This window comes from Epinephelus fuscoguttatus, linkage group LG2 (assembly GCF_011397635.1).
Source record: "Epinephelus fuscoguttatus linkage group LG2, E.fuscoguttatus.final_Chr_v1".
NCBI lineage: Eukaryota > Metazoa > Chordata > Actinopteri > Perciformes > Serranidae > Epinephelus > Epinephelus fuscoguttatus.
The window spans coordinates 2,568,896-2,594,480 of record NC_064753.1 but is presented as its reverse complement, the minus strand read 5'-3'; the positions used below and the strand labels follow the sequence as shown (position 1 = coordinate 2,594,480).

General features: G+C 41.5%; 1 protein-coding gene across 2 annotated transcripts in view; it reads left to right on the top strand.

The window, feature by feature from the left end:
• Positions 1 to 25,585, top strand: part of adamtsl5 (ADAMTS like 5) — a 186,466-nt gene that overhangs the window by 105,536 nt on the left and 55,345 nt on the right. For both annotated transcript variants that reach the window (XM_049603092.1, XM_049603086.1), the window contains exons 7-9: positions 9,291 to 9,414; positions 14,424 to 14,510; positions 15,178 to 15,341. In XM_049603092.1, the coding sequence (XP_049459049.1) occupies positions 9,291 to 9,414; positions 14,424 to 14,510; positions 15,178 to 15,341 (375 nt within the window). The remainder of the gene's footprint in view (positions 1 to 9,290; positions 9,415 to 14,423; positions 14,511 to 15,177; positions 15,342 to 25,585) is intronic.

Genomic DNA, 25,585 nt, shown 5'->3' with positions numbered 1-25,585 from the left:
CTAGCGGAGCGTTAGCCGCAGCGTGACCGGGGGGAAGCACAGCCAGTTAGCCTCCGCTAGCCCTGGCTCTCCGTTTGGATCCAACCAGAGCACCGAGCCCCGGTTTGTCATTCAGGTTAAAGTGGGAAGAAGCAGCGGGTTTGTTGGGCAGCTGAGTGAAGTGGAGCCTGCAGAGGAAACACCGGGACCGTCTGGATGTAATAGTCCATGGAGGTTCTGTGGTGCTCGCCTGCACAGATAGGAAACCCCTCGGCTGACAGGATGTATCACTCTGTCACTCCGCTACTTTGTTAATAGGCTCGTTCGAGATGAACTGTGCCTCACCTGGAAAGTAGACGAGAGCAGAGCGGCCGCAGCAGGGGGCGGTGACAAAAAGCTGCGGTGAAGTCGAACAGTTTCCCGACAGTTTCCAGCAGCCTTCAGTCCATGCAGGAAGTCACAGACACACTAACATCCTGGCTGGAATGATGTCAATTCATTAAAAAAGTGATAAGACCCATATGTCAGTTTGTTTTCAGTCTCCAGTCGTTTTAATTATGATAGATTAATTTATTAAAATGCTTTACAGGTGATCTGTAGTTTATGTTCTTGGTTTATCCTCCATTTGACATGAATTCTCCTGTAAATCAGCATCATATCAGTTTGACCTGTCCCCTCAACTACACAGGCTAAATAAACAGTGTTTGACTATAAAGTTCATATTTTCAGAGGAAAAAAAAATACAAGACAACTGCTTTAATTAAAGATCAGTCAGATACAGTCAGGGCTTCACATCTGTACAGATGTTAGTTTAAGAATCCTCACATCCCACTGACCACAAGTCTCTGTTGCTAAATACTTCAGTAATTAAAAAAGTCCAATATTAAAGCCGCTACAAGGAACTTTTAACTGGATACGCAAAAGTCTCTCGTTTCTGCTGATGTCTGCCTGTCTGTGCGTGACCTACAACAGCAAATGAGACCATCGGTGTGAAGATAAGCTATTTCTATATAGTGTATATCCATACCTTTAGGAAACTGGCTCCGGGTCCACCCCAGGTCGCTTCCATAACGAAACGATTTACGGCACTCAGACAGCACACATCATCTTATCTAGCTGCTTACATTTATAGTGACTCTTATAAATAGTCGCTATTCCTCCTCCTCGAACCGACGTCGGCAGGGAGTTAAAATAGCACCAATCATCGGGTAAAAGTTCTGTGAAAGCACTGGACTCACCAACAGTCAATCCAGTTCTCAGGAAGTCAGGAAATCCTTCACGATAAATGTTTTGTTTGCTGGCGATCTAGCATTTACCAGCCCAATCCTGGCAGGAGCCGGCGGGTCCACGGTGTTAGCTGTCCAGGGAGCCACACACAGAGGCCCAGAATCACCCCTGCGCCAGCAGGGACGAGGAGAGCAGGGGCCGCGGGGCTGGAACACCTCATCCGGGCCGACGACAGGTACCAGCCAGGCGTCAACAGGGTCCAGCGAGTGCCGAGAAATAAAGAGGCAAGGCACCGCTCCATACTCAGTCCAAGAAGCCGTGGAAGTGCTTGCCAAACAGGCCTTCAGCCTTACCAGCTGAAACTCATTAGCAAAGTTATTTTTACACCACTGACAAAGGATTAATACATGTCTGTGTTTACATATGTCTATATGTGTGTGTGTACTAACATGCGGCATGTGGTGTAAATAAATGTATTTATGGGCTGTTGACTCATCTGGCCAAGGTCAGAAGAGCACAGGGCCTGAAACAGGAATCAGATGCAGCCTACAGCTGGTGTGGGAGGCTGTGTGTATGAAGCATATGTAGATGCGCTTTCACAACGGTATTGCATGTGCTGTCTCAAAAGTTCTGTATTTTTTTTTATTTGTTATGGAAATGTTGATCTGGGAATTTGTTTGTTTATCAAATAACCCAATTCTTTTCTTTTGACAATCTGTCATATTATCAAACGATAGGGAAAGAGGTCAATCCTAAGTTGTCAGCACCAAAGTGGATGTTTTCCTTTTTATGCCTCCGTGCTGTGATAGCAGTGGCCGGAGGCATTGGGGCTGTCTCACGCACACACTTTGGTGACCTTTTGCCATGCGGAACGTAGGGCTGGACGATAATGGTGAAAATAGTAATCACGATTATTTTGATTGATATTGAAATACGATTAATAAACACGATTATAAGTTGGTCGTGTTGCAGACACGACAGCGTGACAAACTTTGCAAACAATTTCCTTTTGCTCGACGTCCGTCAACTTGAAGCCAAAATGTTTCCAGATCACTGAAGTTGTCCTACCTTTCTTCTCAACCAAAGGCTGCCTTTCTGCCATGTTCTCAATCGCTCGCTCCACATATTATTGATCCACACACGTCACACGCTTGCTGCTGCTGCACGTAACACAGGTGCATTCACTGTGCTTTTCCAGCACAGGAACTTACATACACGCCGCGCCGTGTGGCGCATTAATCGTTTTTCTTCGATTATAATGTTTTTATGATCAGCCCTAGCGGAACGTACATTTGCCTATAGTGTTCAAGCACGTATTAAGTGGCCAAGTACACGGGGATATTTAAACGAGATTGGGACAGACTTGACAACGCCCCTTACATTGCGCATTGGATGTTATCCTCCGCGAAAATGCAGCTGATTGTGCTGGCATTGTTTGGCATTCTGCTTGGCCAGATCCTTTGGAGGACCCACCAGATGCTAAGGCGCAGACGTATGTGAAGAGGGCAAAATGCCCATTCTGACAACTGAGATGTCATGTTAATACATGCGGTAAGCTTAACACACACGCACATACACACATAGCCTACACATCAATAATGACCTTAGCAGTATAGCTGTCTTTGGAAAAGAACTGAAATTGTTTCCCATTTAGAATCTTTGCTCATAAATCAGTGACAATAAATAAAATAATAACAATATAAAGAATCACTTTTTTTCTTACAAGCTAGCTTATATGAGAGCTGCCAACTCTCACGCATTAATTAAACTCATGCATATGATCCTCTCCACATGAAGTGTCTCAGCTCATACTCTTCTGTCTGGTCTGCACCACATCGTAAAAGCGACATAAAAATCAAAGGGTGTAACGAAATAATTTTCATGTAGGGATGAAAAAAGGTGTGGATAATCAGCAGGGATCTGCAGCTGATTTATGTTGAGCTGATGTATGTATGTATATGGATATATGAATATATTTTCATGTTGGTACATGAACAGTTCATGATATTTATATTAGTTTACATGCATTTAAGGAAGTCAATTAATATGCTGGCATATATAACACTACATTGGATATCTAAAGGAAAGTTAAAGATTATTGATTAGTGAATAAACTGGTAGGATTAAATAAGTTAACTACTGTTTTGTTATATTTATCATGTTCAAAATAAAGACATCAATCAAAAGAAATGATGGAGTGGGCCGTCGGTAGCGTAGTGGATAGTGCCGGCGCCCCATGTGCTGCAGCGGTTGCAGGTTCGATTCCGGCATTCAACCCTTTGCTGCATGTCATCCCCCCACTCTCTTTCTCTCCCCATTTCACACTGTCCTGTCAATTAAAAGCAAAAAGCCCCAAAAATAATCTTAAAAAGAAAAAAAGAAGTGATGGAGCAAACTACTCACCTGTATCCATCAGCTGCAGTATTTTTAACCCCGGTAAACTGGTAATCGTTTTCCGTTCTTAACTTAATGAATTGGAACGTTTGTTCTGTGGTCCCTATTTCAAATCAATTCTGTGGTCAGTAAATAATTCCAGGGCAAAGCTTGATGTGAATTTCTTCACCATAGACACATTAACAAAGCTTCCTAACATGTACCATCATGACACTATGATATGAACAGGACTATAATAGAAGTAAAATTTATAAAACATTTTTCTTACATTGAAATTTCTTCGGCGGCATCTCAGTTGAAATCCTGATGATGGCAGACTCACTGAACTATAGTGGGCAGACTTCACCAGCTTCTCCTTCTTCTTTAGTTTATTGGCGGAAATCCACCAGCTGGTGATGCACTGTGGGATTTATACTTGGCCAAATACCGCTCACGTGCGGTCTTACTGTGTGGGTAAAGTACAAATCAAACGCACTGCACTTTTGGTCAGCGTAGAAATGGGATACACTTGTGCACTTACACTAAGCACATGGACGCGCACGTCAAGTGATCAAGCGCATAATGGGACAGGCCCATTATGTTTGCAGGTTGTCCGTCTGTCCACCCGTACTTACATCAATCCCATCCTTGTGAACATGATATCTCAAGAATGTCTTAGGGGAATTTCTTCAAATTTGGCACAAACATTCACTTGGACTTTAGGATGAACTGATTAATTTTTTGGTGGTCAAAGGTCAAGGTCACTGTGACCTTGTACATCTCACTGTCTCGTGATCCTGATATGTCAAGAAGGCCTTGAGGCAATTTCAGGCTAAAGGTCAAGGTAGCTGTGACCTTGCATCCATCGCATTCTTCTGAAAGCAATATCTCAGAAATAGCTTGAGGGAACTTCTTCAAACTTGGCACTAACATTCACTTGGACTCAACAATGAATTGATGGGATTTCAGTGGTCAGAGGTCATGGTCAGTGAGACTTTGCATCTGTCTCACTCTCGTGAACGTGATATCTTAAGAACACCTTCAGGGAATTTATTTCAATGTGACACAAACGTCCACTTGGACTGCAGAATTAGAATTTTGTGGTTGAACGTCTCAGGTCAAGCTGAGCTCACAAAATATGTTTTTGGCCATAACACAAAAATGCATATGCTAATTATGACAAAACTTCACACAAATGTCTAAGAGGATAAAATAATGTGATGACATTTTATATCCAAAAGATCAAAGGTCAGCTTCACTTTGACATCATAATGTTATGCATAGAACACTTTTCTGGCCATTACTCAGTGTCATATCTCAGGAACAGAAAGGGAAACATTTGGTCAGATACTGAATTGGTGACTCTAAACTGTGCTGATTGTACAGATCTTCTGTGCTGTCAGGGGGACAATGCATGTGAATCCTCCATGTTTTCACAGACATGGACATAAACTGTAAGAGAAACTTGACTGGTGTGTATAGGCATGCAACTGTAGGGAGGTAACTCTAGTTCCCTTTGTTTTGTTTTTTTATTTTTTTATTTTTTTCAGCCAACACACCAAAACCAACTGTGGTTCTGTCCCTTGCTCACTTTACAATAGATAATGGCTGAATTTTCATTTTTGGGTGCACTATCCCTTTAATGACTTAAGAGGGTAGTAAATTTTAAATCTGATGCTACACAAAAAACTATAAATGCATTTAAGTCAATATTTTTGGCTAATCTTTGACATATCCAAGACTGATTTGGAAAAAAAATCCCTCACCCCCAACATTTGCTTTATGGAAAATAACTAAATTTGTGTTTGTTTGGGGGGGTTTTTTCCATAAAAAAACAACAGTGACATCAAGTAATCAAACTGGCATTTAAATGGTTAAAATCCTCAAAATGATTTAATGGTTGTTAGATATGGGCAGAGCTGAAGTTGTTTAAGAGATTTGTGCAGAAAAAAAAAAAAACATAAAAAAATATTAATCTCCTAAATTTTTATAGCAGTTTTTTCGTGACTCAAGAGGGTAGTAATTTTTTTCACAAGGTTCTAATGATGTATTAGAAAACTTGAAATTTGAATTCCAAACTTTGTCAAGAGATAGGCTTTGTTACAAAAAAATTGTGCCGTATGCACCAGCACAGCCAAACTGATGGCCAGATGAAGAGCAAAAATTTGCCCTACTGGACAAAAATGTCCATAGTGATGCCTCAGTTGCACTAAGTGTATTTCTACACTCAAAGTTTCATTAACTTGCATGCTTGAGTTTTTACAGTTTTGCAAGACCCTGGTCACTCCCCTGGTGGGGCCCTCATGTACTTTACTGCTCTGCCACCAAGTATTCATGCTTAGCATGTTTTTGTGTTTTTAACGGGCTTAGGGTGCTGATTATAGGTTCCCTAGATCAGTAATTCTCAACCTGAGGGTCCCGACTCCCGGCCCCCACTGGAGTCGCGAGATAATTTCTGGGTGGTTGGCAAATGGTTTGGGAGAAAAATATATATTATGTTCAAATGTTCAAAATAAGATTACATATTTTGGGCTGGGAATTGTATTTACATTAAATTGTCTTTTCCAGTGATAGAATGATGTTATTGAGTGTTTTTTTGACAGTCACATGCACACGAGTTAGTGCTTATGCAAAAAAAAAAAAAAAAAAAAGCCAGTGCCATTTATGACATGGCAAATGACATTAAAAAAACAGTTAAAACACAGAGTCAAGGAGAGTGCAAAGTTTTCATTGCAAATGGACAAAACAACAGATGTGTCTGGTGATGCGCAACTACTTGCGTTTGTGAGATAGAGATACTCTAGGCACCAGTGCTATGCTTTACACGGCGGCACCATTTGTTGGGACTTCAGCCTTAACGCGGGCCTGACCTTGTAATATATAGCACTGGTGCCTAGATCAGAACAAATAGTATCCCCTCTTTTACCGTATCACCAGTAGATTCCCTACTATTATAATTTACAACATTAATGGTGCCTCCGTGTGATGCCCAGAATTGTTCCCTATATTAATGGTGCCCCTTGGTCAGGCCTAATATTGTAGTTTAGAACATTAATGGAGCCCCGTAGCAAGGGGTAGTACCATTGACAATTCATTCATATTTGTGCAATATTAATATCAGTGTACATTTTTGGTTCACTCCAAAAATCTTTGATTCCATTTTGAGACTACCCAAAAGTCTTCACATTCACACCACTAGTCTGCTTCAGCAGTAGACCCCCAGCTGTACTTACAAACAAGTACACTGTGGTGAGAATTAATTTATTCATAAAGCTAAAGCAATCTGAGAGACTGTGTGACTGATCACTGCTATCTTTTAGCCCTCATAGTGTTACACTAGAGTTTGCTATTGCTGCTAGCTTTTCAAGTTGACCTACCCTGTAGAAACTTGTAAGATTTTGGTTCAGCATTAGAATACCACAAATTCGATGTAATCTAGGAGCTGTCAGAATTTGCAGTTGATTCTCTGAACTTTGAGCTGGTAACAGTCTGAATGGATCTTTTCCCCTTTAGCCTGGAGGACACAACATCCATGATTTGTCAAAACAATCTGAAATGTGGACTCGTCACACCGCAACACACTTTTCCACTTTGTGTCAGTCCATCTCAGATGAGCTCGGGCCCAGAGAAGTAGGCACTGGTTCTTGATATTGTTGATATATGACTTTCACTTTGCATGGTAATAGTATCAATGATAATACACTGTACTTAAATAGCGCTTTTCAAGGCACTCAAAGACGCTTTACAAATTCAGGGACGAAAGAAAAAACAAACAAACAAAAAACACAAGCAAAACAACAAATAAGGGATGAAGAGAAGAAACTGTCAGTGATTGAAAGCAGCATTGAACAGGTGAGTCTTGAGTGATTTTTTGAATATGGAGAGAGAGGGGGAGCCTCAAATGAGTTTAGGGAGTGAGTTTCAGAGGGTGGGAGCAGTGATGGAGAAGGTGTCCCCCTTTCCCCCCAGGATTTTTGCTTGGTTGGGGTGGGGGGGCAGGAGGGTTGCATTGGCAGGGCGGAGTGTGTGGGTGGGAGTGTGATGATGGAGGAGCTCAGACAGGTAGGGTGGGGCCTGGTTATTTAGGGCTTTGTATGTTATGAGGAGGATTTTGAAGTGGATTTTCTGGGGGATGGGGAGCCAGTAGAGCTTACGGGGGTAATGAGGTCACGGGTACGAGAGTGGGTGAGCAGAGTTCTGGATATACTGGAGCTTACTGAGGGTTTTTGAAGATGAGACATAGAGTAGACAGTTGCAGTAGTCCAGACGGGAGGTAATGAAGGTGTGGATGAGGGTTTCTGTAGCTGAGGAGGAGAGGAATGGACGGAGGCGGGCGATGTTGTTGAGGTGGAAGAAGGCAGTTTTGGTGATGGGTTTAATGTGTTGGTCGAAGGAGAGGGATTGATCCAAAATGACCCCAAGATTTTAGATGTGAGGGGAGGTGGATACTGTGGAGGCGTCGATGTTGAGGGTGAAGTTATGGGTGGATTTGGTGAGTGCTTTTGGTCCAATGATGATAATTTCAGATTTGTCACAGTTTAATTTGAGGAGGTTGGCTTAAAGCCAGGATTTTATTTCATTTATGCAGTTTGTCAGGGTTAAGTGGGTGGCAGTGGATGAGTAGCTAGATATCATCTGCGAAGCAGTGGAACTGGAGACCATGACAGTGGATTACGTGATCAAAGGGGAACAGGTACAGGATGAAGAGGAGAGGACCGAGAACCGAACCTTGGGGGACACCTTTGGGGAGGGGAGCAGTGGGATATATGCAGTTATTGATGGAGATTAACTGAAGTCTGTCAGAGAGATATGATTTGAACCAGTTGAAAGCAGTGCCGGTGATGTTAAAGACGGTTTCAAGTCAGGTGAGAAGGATGGGGTGATAGAGTTTTTGTAGATGCAGCGACAAACTGTGTTTACTGACAGTGGTTTTCCCAAGTGTCCCGAGCCCATGTAGTAATATCCTTTATATAGTCATGATGGTTTTTAATACAGTGCTGCCTGACAGTTGAAGGTCACAGCCATTCAGTGTTGGTTTTCAGCCTTGCCCCCTACGTGCAGAGATTTCTGTGGATTGTCTGAATCTTTTGATTTCTTTATGGATTGTAGATGGCGAAACCCCTAAATTCTTTCCAATTGTGCTTAGAGAAATGTTTTTTAACAGTTGTAATATTTGCTTCACAAAGTGTTGAACATCATGCCATTCTTGCTTGTGAATAGCTGAGCATTTCCAGTATGCCCCTTTCATACCCAGTTATGATCCTTTCACCTGTTACCAGTTAACCTGTTTGCCTGTGGAATGTCTCAAACAGGTGTTTTTTGAGCATTTCACAAATTGCCCAGTCTTTTGTTGCCTCTGTCCCAACTTTTAGAACATGTTCACATGTTCTGAACAAATTCAGAATGAGTGTATATCTCCAAAACACAATAAGGTTAATCTCTTTGAACATTAAATATCTTGTCTTTGAACTGTATTCAATTATATATAAGTCAAAAAGGATTTGCAAATCATCGCATTCTATTTTTATGCATGTTTACACAGGGTCCCAACTTTTTTGGGATCAGGGTTGTAAGATTATATAAATTGACTAGCTGGTATGCTTTTCAGTTTCAGTTTTTTAGCACAACATGCTGTCAGAGAAATAAGTTGAAGCCCAGAAGTCCAACCTGATCAAACTGTTCTTTCCTAAACATTTGTGTGTGTCATACAGAAGCCCGGCTGTGACTCCATATTGGGCTCAAAGCAGCAGAAGGATGCCTGCATGGTGTGTGGGGGACAAAACACCACCTGCCTGCACCACAAGAGCGTGTACCAGAGCAACGGTGTGGAGGCAGGTAGGATACACACACACACACACACAAAACTTGTCATCATATTAGCTCTAAGAGTCTATGGATAATTTCAGGCTATTCATGATTTCTCCCCCAGATGTTATTAGTCATTCAAGTTTAGTCAAGAGGTTATTGTTCCCTGAAGAAAATTAACCATGGTAACAGTTTTGCCAAACATAACCTGTTGGCCACCATCCAGGAGTAATTTCAGCTTAACAACATGTCCCTCCAAAATTACAGTCCTTAAGATTTCAGGGAGGAGGAGGAAGAACACGGAGTTCTTCAGGCTCCAAATGAAACTCTGGCTCCATGCCACCAAAACATTTTCTACCTACACTGGTACAGAGCTAACATGGGATCTGAATGTTCACATTACACATGTTGAGATGAGGCTTTTCTTGTTTGTTTATATATCTCATATCAAAAATGCAGAAATAAAAGAAGATGGATTATGAAGGCACTGTATCTGTAAATGAATGAGCAGCTTTAACTAAGTTGGAAAGGAGATAACCAGAAAGACAGTCCTGTGTCTGAGTCCATGTCATAACTTTCAGTTTGCTTAGAAATGATACAGATCCTGACACTTCAGCTGCCTCTGTGTCAGCACTGTTAAATTTGTCCTTTTAGGCTCTTACATCTATTTAGCTTTTGTTGGTGGTGCTTTTTGTGGTTGGCTTTGGACAGTGGTGGCATGTGACTGCAGGTCACTCATCAGTATGAGGAAATCAATTCACCAGTCTGTAAACTGTCGACTTCTAGCTAGCTGCTAACTAGCCAGGTTGAGGTTTTCAAAAGTAAACATCAGTAAACACGACAATAAAGATGGGGAAGATGGGCACCAGCTTAACTAGCATCCTGCTAGCCATTGTACAGGTGTTGGAAAATAAATTGGCTGACCTCTGCACTGCATCAGTTTCCAACAGGATATCAGCAACTGGAATATCCTTTTATTCACCGACAAACAAACTTGGCTAAATCCTTGACAGTTTCATTCATTCATTCATTCATTCATTCATTCATTCAACCAGGAGACTCTTTTTCTATATGCTGATCTGTCAGAGCAGAGGACTCTGGTGAGAGGGGGAGACAAGCTGAATGCTTTATGGTGATTAAGGACTGGTGTGATGGTGGGAATATAAGGTGCTGTCCCAGTCCTGCTGTGGATCACTGCTAACTGTGGCTGCAGTGTTGTGGTGTCGTCTTCAGGAGGAGAAACTATATGGTCATCTTGTTGAGGTCAGGATGTGTGGACAGTTAAATCATTCCACAACCAGAAATCATAGATTACCAGAACCATCTGCAAACATGGACAATTATAAAGCAGCAGCCAATGATGTAAGAAGACGTGAAAAGGGACAGTGCACAAGTTAAAGGAGATGATGGGATCACATTTCACTGGAGTTGTACCATGTATAATTCCATGTCACAATTGATTGATTGATTGATTGAAAGTGTGGACTTTACCAGCTATGTACACATGTCTGTGGAGGAAAAGTTTATGATTGTATTTCAGGAGTCAAGGTCTGATTCTCGCTAATGATGTTACAGTGCAAACATGCCAAAAAGGTTTTGTAACTGAGTGCAATTTGCCCTTTTTTGCGTCTGATTGCAATTATCCATGAGGTTAAGTATAAATGTGACCTTTGTGCCAAGAGCACAGTAGGCAGAACAATGGTAGAGAGAGAAGATAACTGAAACTGAAACAGATATCAAGGGTTAGGATTAGGGTTAAGGCAAGAAAAGTGCAGAGGTATTCCTGAAAACCTCAGGCAGTCTGTAAAGTCTGGTTGTGACACAGCTTAGAAATGCACTTCAGTTACCATCAACTTTCTGAAGATGTTTATAGTTTCACTCTTACTGCATGTGGCTATTAGCACTGATTTTTGTGATGCAGTGAGGATCATTTGCATAGAAAGGCATTAATTTTGCACCAAATGTATTTTATGCATGCAATCTAATTTAAATACATGCAAAAGCATAAGGGCACTGAGACACTATTGCTTGGTAGCGCAGTTTGAGGTGCATTTCACCCTTTGCAGTTGCTTTGAGAGTTACACGGTTTCTTTCTGTCTTCTCTGTGCAGGTTAAAGGGATAGTGCACCCAAAAATGATTATTTAGCCTTTATCTACTCACCCATATGCCAAGGGAGGCTCAGGTGAAGTTTTAGAGTCCTCACAACACTTCCGGAGATCCCAGGGGAGAGGGGGTAGCAACACAACTCTCTGTGCACCGCGCTCACATGTGCGTGCGAGACCAGCGGAAGCACTTGAACACACATGAACGCGTTGCCCATGTCTCAAGGTTTCGCACAAGCGCACACACGTGAGTGCAGTGCACAGAGAAGCAGTTAGAGCTACGGGCTACAATGAGGCTAAAAACAGAGTTCAAATGACGTTTTTCCAAACAACTTTTTATGTCCGGGCTTCAGGACACTTGGATAACTACGGACGAGCAGTATGGAGATATTTTGTGGTTTCAATTATGTGTTTTTGGACGTTTGAATCTGGGGCACCATAAGCCTCTATTAGGTGGAGTTTTGTTGCTCCCCCCTCTCCCCTTGGCAAGTGATGTAAGGACTCTAAAACTTCACCTGAGCCTCCCTCAGATAATGGCTGAATTTTCATTTTTGGGTGCACTGTTCCTTTAAGAGGCTTCTAAAGACGTGCAAACATTACGTGAATTAACTCCTGAAACTGAATTTAGGTTAGAACGGGTACTGACAGACCCTGTGCTGAAACTTTGACGTTATCACACAAGGGTTGGGGGCAGCAGTTTGTGGAGTTTTGAGTCGCAGGGTGGATAATTGATCAGTTGATCTGATCACAGCTGATCAGATCAGAATGATGGATGAGACGAGCAGCTGCTACAGAGGCGAGTGAATGCAAACTTTTAGACCCAGCGCCATCTGTGCGAGATGGAGTACGCTCAATGCAGTGAGAGTGTGGAGAAATGAATGATTAAATGGTATATATATATATTCCAACAGTGCTGAACAGTCTGGTTGATATTAGATGCCAGATACCAGATGTTGATATTATAACATAATATTTTAAACATTTTAAAAATATGTTATTAAATGTTATTCTTTAAACTTTCTGGGTCTCTGGGCTTCTAACAGTTCACAGCTTGTGATGGGATAAAGAACATGACAGAACAGCAGTGATGTAGAGGTGAAAGATGATTGAATTAACTTCAGTCAAGACTGAAAAAGTTCCTCCTTTAGGTCCTGTGGTACCCTCTCCTGAGTATTGAATCAAATTGTGAGATTTAACACATCATGGACGCACCCACACAAACAGAGAGTAGCCAACACCTAAGGCGTGCGACTTGGCTTGGAACCTGGTTCTTAAACAGTGGCTTTCTCACACAGCTCTTTGAGTAGGCAGAGCACAGTGCTGGCCATAATAGCTCAGATTGAGCAAGAAGTAAACAAGCTGATAATGGCTGCTTTGTCTGGGTGGCTCAACAACCTTGGGAGGTTTTCTCTCCTCCTGCAGCTGCATCTACCAGCAGATGGACCAACGGATCTACTAACTGATGGAAGGCAGCTGCACAAAATCACTCCTCACAAAGTCAAATCCAGACGGCCTCAAGCTCACCACTGCTGTCTGTATTTTGGAGACTTCCTCAGTCAGTCAGAGACATCTTCATATAGCTAAAGCCCTGCAGATGACTCGTATGCATAGCTCCATTGTGAGATGGGTAAACAGGGGCAACCAAAGTTACACGCTCTGCAGAGGCTGTGGCTACTTTTCACTTGGGAGCAGCAGGGGAACCGTAGAGCTGTCCCAGCCTCTTTTTGTTTTGGTTCAGAATTAAAATATCATTGTGCAATGAATGGTTGTGGTTTCAGCTCATTAATAAATTGCCACAACCTGTCAGTGTTTGGCAACACCTCCTCGAAGAACCTAATTATCTGGTTACTAATCCAGATTATTTGTGAGTTACTGATTACCTATTAATTACTGCTTGCTAAAAAATGGCAGATAATGATTTGGTGTTCTATTCTAAGATTAACCCTGAATAATAAGTGCATAGCAAGAAGGCCGGCAGCAATCTATTGTGCTTGAAATTGCTGCATTTTTTAAACCACTGAACTGGAATAACGAGTAAAAACAAGTTTAGAGCCATGTAGCTATTAATGGAAAGATCATTCATTCATTAATAGGATTTTTAAAAGAAGTTATTGTTACATTTTTACCAGTTAAAGGATTTCTTTAGGGGAGAGGGAATTTCAGCAGGATGCCAGCTGAACTGGCATGTACATTGGAAAATAAACTGGATGACCTCTGCACCCCATGAGTTTCTAACAGGATATCAGGAACTGTAATATCCTTTGATTCGCTGAAATTTGGCTAACAAAGAAGGTTTGAGATCAACTTAGGGATGGAGGAGGACTTTTGGCCCCAGTATTGGTCAAGTCAAGTCAAGCTTTATTTGCAGAGCACAAGCTCCACAAAAATCCTGTATCCTACACTTCCCATAATGCAATTTGATGGCATCCTGTATTACAACAAGTTTACACAGCTTGAGAAAGAGAAGAGAGAGAGCAGCATGTTAACAGAGCAGCGGCAGCTTTAGTCCTCATTTGTGTCTACACAACATGTAGTCAACAAAAGACATAATGAAACTGTTACAGGCTTTGTAGCACTCCCTCTGAATAGTAAGTTGACTTTAGTATGTAAATTCATCAGATTGCCCCTTAAACAAGTTTTTTATTTGGACTATATATGTTACTTCTGATTGGATTTGACCTTAAGTTGCTTTAGGTCACATCCCAGTATCCCAGTGTAAACAAAACCCTGGTTAAGACCAGTCAGTCACAGTCAGTCTGTATTTTGTGATACCAACTTTTAATGTTCTCCTTCATTTAGATTCCAATAACTTCAAAGAACTTGACTTTAAAAAGTGTGGCCCTAGGCTGTAAGAAAAACTAACTTTTCCTTTAATAAAGTACTTAAAAAGGGGGGGGGGGGCTCATATTAAAATCAAACCTCTGAATGTTTTCCAGGCGGACCTTTTGGATATAATGAAGTGGCCATGATACCTGCTGGAGCCACTCACATTCGGGTGACTGATAACAGCAGGAATTATCTTGGTAAGATTCAGCTTGTTACACACACTCACTCACTCACTCACTCACTCACTCACTCACTCTCTCTCTCTCTCTCTCTCTCTCACACACACACACACACACACACACACACACACACACACACACAGGCCCCCTGGCCTGCTGTGTATATCAGGTTTTTGCAGAGGACTCACTTGCATCACTGACTCCATGGCTGCAGTGTAAATCAGGCAGTTAAAGTAATTCCTAGACTTGCTATGACTTCCTCTCCCCAGAGAGAGAAGGGACTCAGCAGTCTCATCTGGTCTCTGGTCCCGCTGTGTGCTTTCCAGGCAACAATATAACCGAGAGCATTCATTCTCATTCCTGTTTATGAGACTAAAATAAAACAGGCCTCCAGAATGGCACACACTGTGGTCTTGAAAGGGACACTCATAGAGGCTTTATCTGAGCTCTGGAGGTGGCTGTTTCCGTTTCATGTCATGGAAAATCCCTCTCCCAGCACTGAGTAGAGACAGCTGCTATATATAGCCAGCTGACAAATTTATGTTTCTGACAGCCCACCTTTACCTCAACATGACCCACTGATATAGAGAGCTATTTGCTGGCATTTATAAATTGTTGAGAGACTTATCAAAACTGTAACTTTTCCTTCAAACCTGTCTTCCCATCACCTTTGACCCTCATCCAGCTCTGCAGAATGGTCGCTCCCAGTTTGTGATCAATGGTAACTGGAAGATCAGCATTCCAGGCGAGTACAATGTAGCCGGGACGAAGCTGCTGTACCGGCGCTCGGCAGACACCTGGGAGAGCTTCGAGGTACCAGGACCCACTCAGGAGGACCTCCATCTAATGGTAGGGGCTCCAAGATTGAGGAGCAGGACAGTTTGGTCCTCCTCTGGTCACAGGAGCTGGAAATCTCTTAATGTTTTTAAGGAATATTATACAGGAATTATTGGTTACAGTTTGTAAACACACTCACTTGGCCCCTCCTCCCTATACTGCTTGTATGCATGGCTGGATTATGAGACATCTGGGCACAGATATGCAAAAGGCCCCATCACCTCTCCTACTCAGGAGAAAGATATACAGGTGGTTGTGATGGTACTCTTATGCATCTTTTGTGGTTGTTTTGTGTTGATTTGTGGTTGTATGGGTCTCTTTAAAGTAGTTTTGTGTCTTATTGAGGTAATTTTGTGTCTCTTCAAGAAAATTCACGTCTTTTTTGGTTGTTTTGTGTTATTTTGTAGTCATTTTGTGTCTCATTCTGGTTGTTTTGTCTCTCTTTGTAGTTATTTTATATCTCTTTGCAGTTCCAGTGCATCTGTTTATGGTCTTTTTGTGTCTCTTTGTGGTTATTTTGAGTCTTCTCCTGATTGATAGATGTTAACTTGAGTGACATTGTGCAAGTGAAGGCTGTGGGGCCCCCTGACACTTGAGGCCCCTGGGCCTGTGCTCAGGGGCCTCAAGTGTCAGGGGCAGGGTTGACCCGGACGGGACAACGGGACCGAAGTGATCACTATAAGCAGTTTCCACTGTGTCTGTGCGGCTATTATAGTAAAAAATAAGGGCACACGTGTAAATTAACAGTCCCTTTATTCCAAAAGTCATAAAGAAAGCAAGGAAAGAACATTTAATAAAGGAGTGGATGAACCTGGTTAAAGAGTACCTGCCCGGACGGGACGCTCTAAAACTAAAGCGAGCGCACCTGCAAGGAGGCAGGTATCATTTCATTGGTCAACAATAAACCTGGCGTTCCATTGGTTGGGGGATTTTGACAGGGTTGTTACACAAAAAATCTAAGCGCAAGGCAGAAATCTGAGAGCAGAAATTCCGAGATTGCACAGAAGCAGCTTGAGCGCAAGGAAAAGAGCTGAGGCTAGAGCAGGAAATCTGCGCAAGCAACATTGTATCTGAGTGCGAGCACACAGTTTGAGAAGAAACAGTAGATTTAATAATAATACTAATAATAATAACTTTAATTTATATAGCGCCTTTCAAGAAACCCAAGGTCACTTTACAATACATAGTAATGAAACAATAACACCAACAGGACAGTCAATACAACACAAGCAGTACAGAAAAGCAACAAAACTATAACAAACAACAAAAGAAAGCAGAGAAACTGTGTGATGGTACACTGGGAATGAGATGGATTATTGAATTGAAAAGCCATGGTGGGGGCTCGATGGCTAAATGGGTAGAGCAGGCGCCCCATGCTCTTCTTTGCCTCCTCAGACAGAGGAGCTCGTTTTCTTTTGCTAGGCCGTTTTTCACTTGTTTTCAAACTTTGTCCGTCTGCCATTGTGCTCGTGACTCAACTATCTCATGCCCAACTCCTCATCAGGACCAGCTCCAGCCCCTGATTGGCTTACCGACCAGTTTCGCAATACATCACGTGTTTCAAGCAAAAAAGCAGTTTTTCCGTGAAATTTTGACAACGGTGGCAGAAGCTTATTACAAAGAATGCAAAGCCACTAAGTAACCTATTTAAACGCTGATAGTCTGATTTTACTGTGGCCACTACCCTGTGCAACCCACATTATTTTCATAATGATATATTTAGGAAAAGATGCTATCTGTTGCCTCTTTAAATAATAGAGAAGTAAAGGAGGAAGTTAAAAAAGAAAAAAATTATAGAAGAAAATTGTAAAGAAGAGAACAAAGATAGCCGAGTAGATCCTACTATATTATGGGACAATGTAAAAGTCGTTATGAGGAGGAGGTTAATATCAAGCGCAGCTTATCAAAAACAGACCAAATGGGAAAACTATGAAAAGCTGATTACCAAGTTGAGAAATGTGGATCAACAGCACAAAAACAACAAAGGTTAATCAATACTATAACAAATATTAATAACCAAACAGATAGATGAGGTTCTCAGTAATGAGATAGAGAAAAATAAAGGTTCACTAAACAAGCCTACTATGAATCTGGCCCTAAAGCAGCGAAATATTTGGCAAGGCATCTTAAAGAACAGCAAGCATCTAATACAACACATACAATCAGAGACCCCCAGACAAAAGAATTACTATATGAACATGAAAATCCAACAAATCACTGGGTAGCGATGGGTTCCCAAGTGAATGGTATAAGGCTATCAGAGATGAATTGACGCCCCTACTCCTGAACTCTTTTAAATGCGACCGTTAATGAGGGAAGGCTTCCCCCTTCATTGAAGGAGGCTGTGATTTCAGTTATACCGAAGGAGGGGAAAAATAAAGAATACCGTGAGTCCTACTGACCCATCTCAATTCCTAATGTTGACTATGAGATATTCACCTTAATAATCTCTAAAAAGATAGAAAATGTAATATTAGATATTATTGAGGAAGATCACAGTTTATCAAAGGTCAACAGACTCAATATTAGACGTAATATACATATTATAGACCAGATCCAGAAACAGGAAGTAAATGCAATATTAGTCCGCCTTGATGCAGAAAAGGCTGTGAATGTGTAAATTGGAATTTTTTTGTACCAGGCACTGGGGAGAAACAAGCAATACAGTGCTTTTGAACGCTTTACCAAGAACCTACAGTCAGGATAAAAATTAATGGTAACTTAACTGACAGATTTATTGACGGATATACTTTGCAACAGGGACTTGTCAAGGGTACTGACTTAGTCCCACCCTGTTTGCAATCTGTATTGAACCTTTGTCACAAATGATCAGACAGAGCAGCAGTTTAAGGTATTCACATAAGAGGACAGAAACACATCATTGGTTTATTTTCAAATGATGTTACTATGTTTCTTCAAGATCCAGACAGAACCTTTCCTAATTTAATGACGACCTTCAAAGAATTTGGCCAATACTCAGGTTATAAATAGACTTGTACCAATTACAATTTTTTGGGCCGATACCGATTTCCGATTTGCAGAGTGTTTGTCTGGCCGATTCCAATTTTGGCCGATTCTGATTTCATTTTTTTTTTTTTCAAACCACTTTACAGCACACAAGATATTGCACTATTTTCTAGTTTTGCTTCATTAGAACATTTTAACCAAGATACGGCTTTTCAATAATCATCTCAAACAAACACACTAAAACAGTGACACAGGTTAAGAAACATTTTCCTTTTTGCTCAAATATGACTTCAGGTACATTATTATAATAAATAAGTAAAAAAGACATACATAAATAAAAACATGGATAAATAAAATTATAATTCTTGTTGTATAGCATTTGTGGATAATTTTTTAATAGACAAAAAGTAGAAATATCTCCTGTGGAAAATTTACACAGGTCTTCAGGACGTGCCCGCCAGTAAGCGCACCTCGTCAGTTTCAAGCGGCGCAGTGCAGCAGTGAGAGCTCCACAGTTAAGTTTAACATGGACAATTAACAACTTTCTCCTTCTCTGTCTTGATGTGTGTGCATGAATGATTAAGGTGAGAATCTGCCCATGTTTCACTTCCTCACATCGCTCAAGTGGTGAGTTGCACATGTGCGTATGTGTGCGCTGCTGATGTTACACGATGTCAATTATGTAGTGTGGTGGAAATTTGTCTGGAGTTTTAAATCAGCATATTTTAGACTGACCGGCCGGTTGCAGGTTATGGCCAATCACGTGAAAACCAGCCCGATTCTGAGCACTGCTGATAAATTGGTGCAAGTCTACTTATAAATTAAATGTGACAAAGACTCAAGTCCCATAACCAGAATATAAGCGCAAAATACAAAATTAATTGGAAAGCAGAAACAATATATCTGGGTGAGGTGATTGCAAAAAACACTGAATGCACTTTGAAATAAACTAGAACCAAATCAACGACAGTATTCAAAAAGATATGAGACGATGGTCGACCTTCACTCTAGACTTCGGCACATTAATTGAGTTGAAATGTGTTGCTGAGTTCAAATCAACACAAGAAATTTGTGCTCTAGATAAAGGATCAGGGCTCAGTGAATAACCTCCTAAGCCCTCTGATAAGCTATTTTGGCAAGGCTTAACTATACAGACCAGTGAGCAGTGATAACTAACATGTCTTTGGAGTCATCAGGTGGGAACCTCCTTTCACCAGTGTTTCGTCTAGTTTGTCCCACGACACCTCCAGGAGGCTAGACAGTGATCTCTGGTGTCCCAGAGACACTCCCCTAATGCCAGCTCTCACTGCTCCCCGCACTGACCCAACAACCTCTTTTACCTTACATTACACAGGGCTTTCTCAGCCCAAACAGCACTGCCACCTTCAAGAAACCCAGGCTCCATTTATGTGAGCTTCAGGTAGTGACCGTGCCGATACTACCTTTCCTAGCACCTTCACCATACCCTATTTCACATGCTACATATCATAACTCCAATATAAGCTAAAGTTAAAGGAGATGGAGAAGATAAACACTCACAGGCTTTCTCAGCCCAAACAGCACTGCCACCTTCAACAAACCCAGGCTCCATTTATGTGAGCTTCAGGTAGTGACCGTGCCGATACTACCTTTCCTAGCACCTTCACCATACCCTATTTCACACGCTACATATCATAACTCCAATATAAGTTAAAGTTAAAGGAGATAGAAAAGATTAACTAACAGAATCAGCAAACACACTCACCTTGCAGCATGTTCTCAAACAAAGGGATTCAAATAGGCCACTCCCACACTTAAATGACCTTCCTCTTCCTGGATTTTCTCCTGAGAGGACTGATTGGTGGATCCTTCCACCTGATCTCAAGGAGTTATGTACCCTGCCGAGTAGGTCAGCCTGCTGGCCCTCAACTGACATTATTCCGCCTCATCCAGATCCACTGACTAGATCTAGCTGCTTCATCTGACATTGCCTTCACTGTCTTCCTCAAACTCTGTCCCCGCACTCCAAGTTCCCCCAGGAGCGAGAGAGCTGATCTTGCTATGAATCCCCTACACCCCACTTCCACTGGACAAATCCTTTTTTCCACCCTCGCTGCTCAGCTTCTGCATACCTAAGCTTTTTTCTCTCATAGGCTTCTTCCACTGAGTCTCCCCAAGGAACTGTCAGCTCAATGAAATAAACTCTCCATTGACTCACTGACCACACCACTATGTCAGGCCTCTGATTGGTACAAACAATTTCCTGGGGAACAACAAGCTTTCCCCCGAAATCTGCTTGCATTTCCCAATCACAAGCACCTTTTAGGCGACTACACCCTAGCCTCCTTACTAACTTACCACTTCTGTATTTCTCCCCCTGATGGACAAACTGAATTGCTAAACTTAACAACACCTGGTTATGTCGCCATGTATAGTTTTAGGAGACTGAGACTGATCTATTTCAATCGGTTCCACATATGATTACAGAAACACAGTCTAGGATTTAGGATAAATGGATATCCAGATGTATTTGGGCTGGTAAGAAACCAAGGGTCAGGTACAAAACACTTCAATTCAATAAAGATAAGGGAGGATTATCTCTGCCTAATTTGAGAGATTATTTCTTTGCAGCACAACTGTGACTCTTAGTATGTGCATCCTGCCCTCAGTATAGTGCTAAATGGAAAGATATAGAAAGCAATATAGAAACTTTTTTTTTTTCAAATCCATGCAACATTAGGAGACAAAGGGAACAAATTACATCAAAACAACAATAATGAAATTATTAAGCAAACACTTCAGTATCTGGCACAAAATTGGAAATGAGTACAACATGAAGGGAGACCTTCAGAATATTAACTTAGCCTGTCCTGGACCCAGTTTAATTCCAGTAATCACTGACATCAGATTCAGTGCAGTTCTAAATATGCTTCGTGAAATTGAAGAACGGAGGAGGACAGAGAGAGAGGCGCAAAAGGTAGGGGACAAGAGAGGAGAAATGGCTGCTGCAAGGCTGCGTAGCTCTGGAGATTGGTGGTGTACCCGTGAATGCTGTGCCCCAATGCCCACAGAAGAGGAATGCCTCTGTTGCAAGGAATGGGACCAGTTGCAGCCTTATTTTCAAGGTCTGCATGTGACCAAGGATGAGACACCTCCACCTGGAGTAACGTTACTATCCAGCTGGGCTTTTTCTAGAGCTTGCGAGATATATTTCAGCCGTGCTTTGGAAAGCAGAGCGAACATGGCACCACACTAGTAACGTAAGACAACATGTTTACATGTCGTTTTGTTCTCTGACATTTATCCTAACGATATGAGGTGGCCTTTGTGGAAAAAAAGCTTGTTTAGTAGACTAACCTTGCACTTGAAGTATGCCCGTTCACTTATGTTTTAACAGGTCTGACGCTACTATGCGCCCTGGCTGTATCTAGGCTAACGGCTAACATGCTAACTATTATTTTTATGTCACTAGTCACTTGAAACAAATTTAAGACGATAGGAGACAGGTTGAAATAAACCGAAATTTCCCTTTAATTTATCATGTTTATCTGTTCTGAACGATATCTATTGCATGTCTGTCCATCCTGGAAGACGGATCCCTCCTCAGTTGCTCTTCCTGAGGTTTCTACCATTTTTTTCCCCCCGTTAAAGGTTTTTTGGGGGGGAGTTTTTTCTTATGCGCTGCAAGGGTCCTAAGTAAATAGGGATGTCATGTGTTGTAAAGCCCTGTGAGGCAAATTGTGATTTGTGATATTGAGCTTTATAAATAAAATTGATTGATTGATTGATTGATTGATTGATTGATTGATTGATTGAGATAAACCAGCTGCATTCCTCAGCTCCAGAATCTGGGTCAGCCTGTAGATAAACTTTAAATCAAACCTGACCTAAAGATGGATCGTTGTTAACCCATCTCCCACCACACAAGTTGCAAAGCAATTATGGTGCCTGATTGGATCTTCTCTCAGGACTCTGTGGGCATGTACAGACTGTGAATGACTGACATTTCTCTCATCTCCTGTTAGTTTGCTACACCTGTTATCTCATTGTTATCAGTGAAAACACCTGTGAGGGTGTTCAGGGATTTCATTATGATCAGAGAGATCAGAGGGATGTAGTATGCTGTAAAGTGCTCTGAGGCAAATTCTTATTTGTGATATTGGGCTTTATAAATAAAATTGATTGATTGATGATAGAATCTTACATTTTTCTCGATGCAGAATTTGAAATAAGAAGATTAGAATTTCTTAGAAGCTTCCTTCTTTCTCACAAGGCTCACAGCGGTTGTGACATTACCCTGGCCAGACCTAGGGTTTTCAATCAAGGGGAAGTTTATTCACACTCGCCTTCACAGAAACAAAGGGCTGTGCACTCTAAGGCAGCCTTTTTGCATTTGCACTGCCCAACACAATCCTTCTTACATTTGCAGGAGACAAGTTCATAGATGGACTGGCTTGCATCCGGTAGGCATGTCCAGAGGGGTTCATAATATCCCTCAGATGTCTTTGACCAGCCCCATTTACATGGCGAAGGTAGTTGTGGGTGTGGACACCAGCACTTGACCCCACACATGGCCTCCTTGAACACTGCTCTCTTTCCAGTTCCAATTGCCAACCAAAGCTCATGTTCTGGCTGTAAAGTCTGAGCCACTGTCACAGCCAGCACCCCAACATCAGTATCAACAGTTTGAATCATGATATTCTGATGGCCATTTCTTGCTGCATGGGCAACATGTAATAACCTGTGATTATCGGTTTCCTCATGCGTACAAGGGGCAATCGAAGACACATCTAGCAATGATGGCTTTCTGAGGACTTCCCTATCATCTGTGACAATAAGCTGTTTATCCTTTTCCACAAACCATTTCAGCAGAGCATCTGAAAGGAAGGCAAACAACTCAGTTTTATTGCTGTCACCTCTGAGAAAGTTTTTCCAGTTCCTGGGAAGCACGAATCTGTGCATCCCTGTACCACGCGTTGCTCTTGTAGCAGCTTTCAGAGACTCAGGAAAGTACCGGTCCCACACCAGATCAAGCCTAGACACACTTTCAAGTTTTTTGGCAAAATATGGAATGAAGATCTCTTGGGCATAGTCACTGAAGGTCTTTACAGAAGTTGGTCTCAGCATCTGAATGATGGCTGCCCCATCTACAATAGTGCAGGTGATCTTGGGATTCTCAGAGTATGCACTATGAACATATTCCAGGCTTCTCCTGTGCTGGCACATCCTCTATTCAGGTGCAGCTATCTAACTACATCTAAATATGCATACAATATTAATTAGATGTGGGGCTAATATTAGACAGTATTTAGGAAACTAAAATACATAACTACTAAAGTATGACCAGAACCAGTACATTGACTACTGTCTACAGAGAGCATGGCATAATAAAGCAGAATGTATTTGGCTGACACTTAACCCCATGCTGAGTTTCACAGCAGTGGTGTCGCCAGTGTGCCCTGGCTGCCACTCCATTACATTTTATTGGAATTAAATAATTAAATGAAATGGTGTTCATATTGAATTATGAGGTAGATGGAAGCTTCCAAGTAATTCTTATGTTCCTATTTCAAATTCTGCATCTAGAAAAATGTCAAATTCTACACTGAGGTTATCCATAGCTGACCAGTCCACCTCACAGCTGAAAACTGGCGGCAATCTTGAATTTTCCATGATGGGGGGTGGGGGTGTATGCAAAAGGCAATTCATAATGGTATGGTAAATAAATTTAACAAATTGTGTCCTCAATATCAAATTATATCCATCTCACATAAGAACACGTTTGTTGCTGGTGGCCATTTTGAAAAATGGCTGCCATGGCTGCCATATTGACAATTCAAGATGGCTCCATATCCAGTTATTTTCAGAATGTCTTTGGCTATAAGTGTACCAAATTTCGTGCTTTTATCACAAAGTACACAATTGTTTTGGTCATCTGTCCCACTAAGTATATTAAGGTTAAATGGGGGAAAAAAATAAAATTAGAGACAGAAATATCACAGGGGGATTGGCATTCAATGTGGAAAACACAGCACTCATCTATAAGCCACAAGAGATGGAGAAAATTTGGCTGGAAAAACTTGATCGGCTTCTTTGTCACACCCTACATTTTGGGCAATCTATCCCTGTCACAAGAGCAGTTTTGGAGACGATGACACATGAATGCTAATCACGCCCACATTTTTTAGACATGCCCAAAAATTCAAATATTCTGTAGAAAAATATGTTCAGTTATAAAAAAGATCTTGGGATATGAAATACCTATTGATGTTAAGGTAATGTATTTGTTTTATTTATTTATTTTATTTATTGCCAGCATAAAGGCAGTTACAAAGAACCAGTACAAATCTGAGCCTCCAAGCGTTAAATAATGGATGGACATAATCAAGGACATCTGTAAAATAATAAAAGATGACTTTTTCCCTCTGGTCTCAAGGTGGAATATTCCCCAGAAAATGGGAGTAGTAGGTTGTCTCTATCTCAGAAGACATTCATGCAGCTTAACCGTGAATGTCTGGGCAATAAAAGGACATTTAAAGCAACTCTTACCTTTCTTGCATTTCACACAGCACTTAGAAAAAATGTGAACATCCACAACTCCCGCCTCCCTCCAAAGTCGCTTCCCCCTCCTCCTGCAACTCCACCTCCCTCCAAAGGCCTACTCCTCCCTCCTCCATTACATCCTCATTACATCTATGATAGACGTAGGCGTTGGCAAGGTAACGTTAGATACACAAAAGAGGAGAGCGAGTGTACCGTTACAACCAAGACAGTCAAACGCAACCCCGGAGTTTTAAAAATCAACCAGAGTCAGTGATGATGAGTTTTAGAATAAGGTTGCAGTGCTAACGTTAGTAGCGTTAACGTTACTAGTAAGTGGAAACGCACAAGGAAGGTAACGTTAATGTTTCAGAGGCTACGCTATAGTAGGCTAACATTAGCCATTAGCAATTGGATGCTGTGTTGTCATATATAACGTTATGAACTGAACTGAACTTCTTTATTTGTCATTTTTATGCGCAGCACAAAAACAAAATGACATTTCGCATACCCCAAGCAAAAAGAAACAAAACATTTAAAAACAATTGTGCAACATATAAGAAAGAACATACAGTGCAATAGTAATATTAAAAGGTCGACATTTCACAGTCAAAACCTCCACATCCTGAGAGCAGAACTGGGAGATCCTCTTCACATCACAGCACCATGAATTGTTTGTGTATTGCCAGACCACCACCACGGAGCTTACCATATGATGCAGCCTCCCTGTCTGCTCTATGTAGTGTTAGCCCCGTTAGCTCAACACCAGA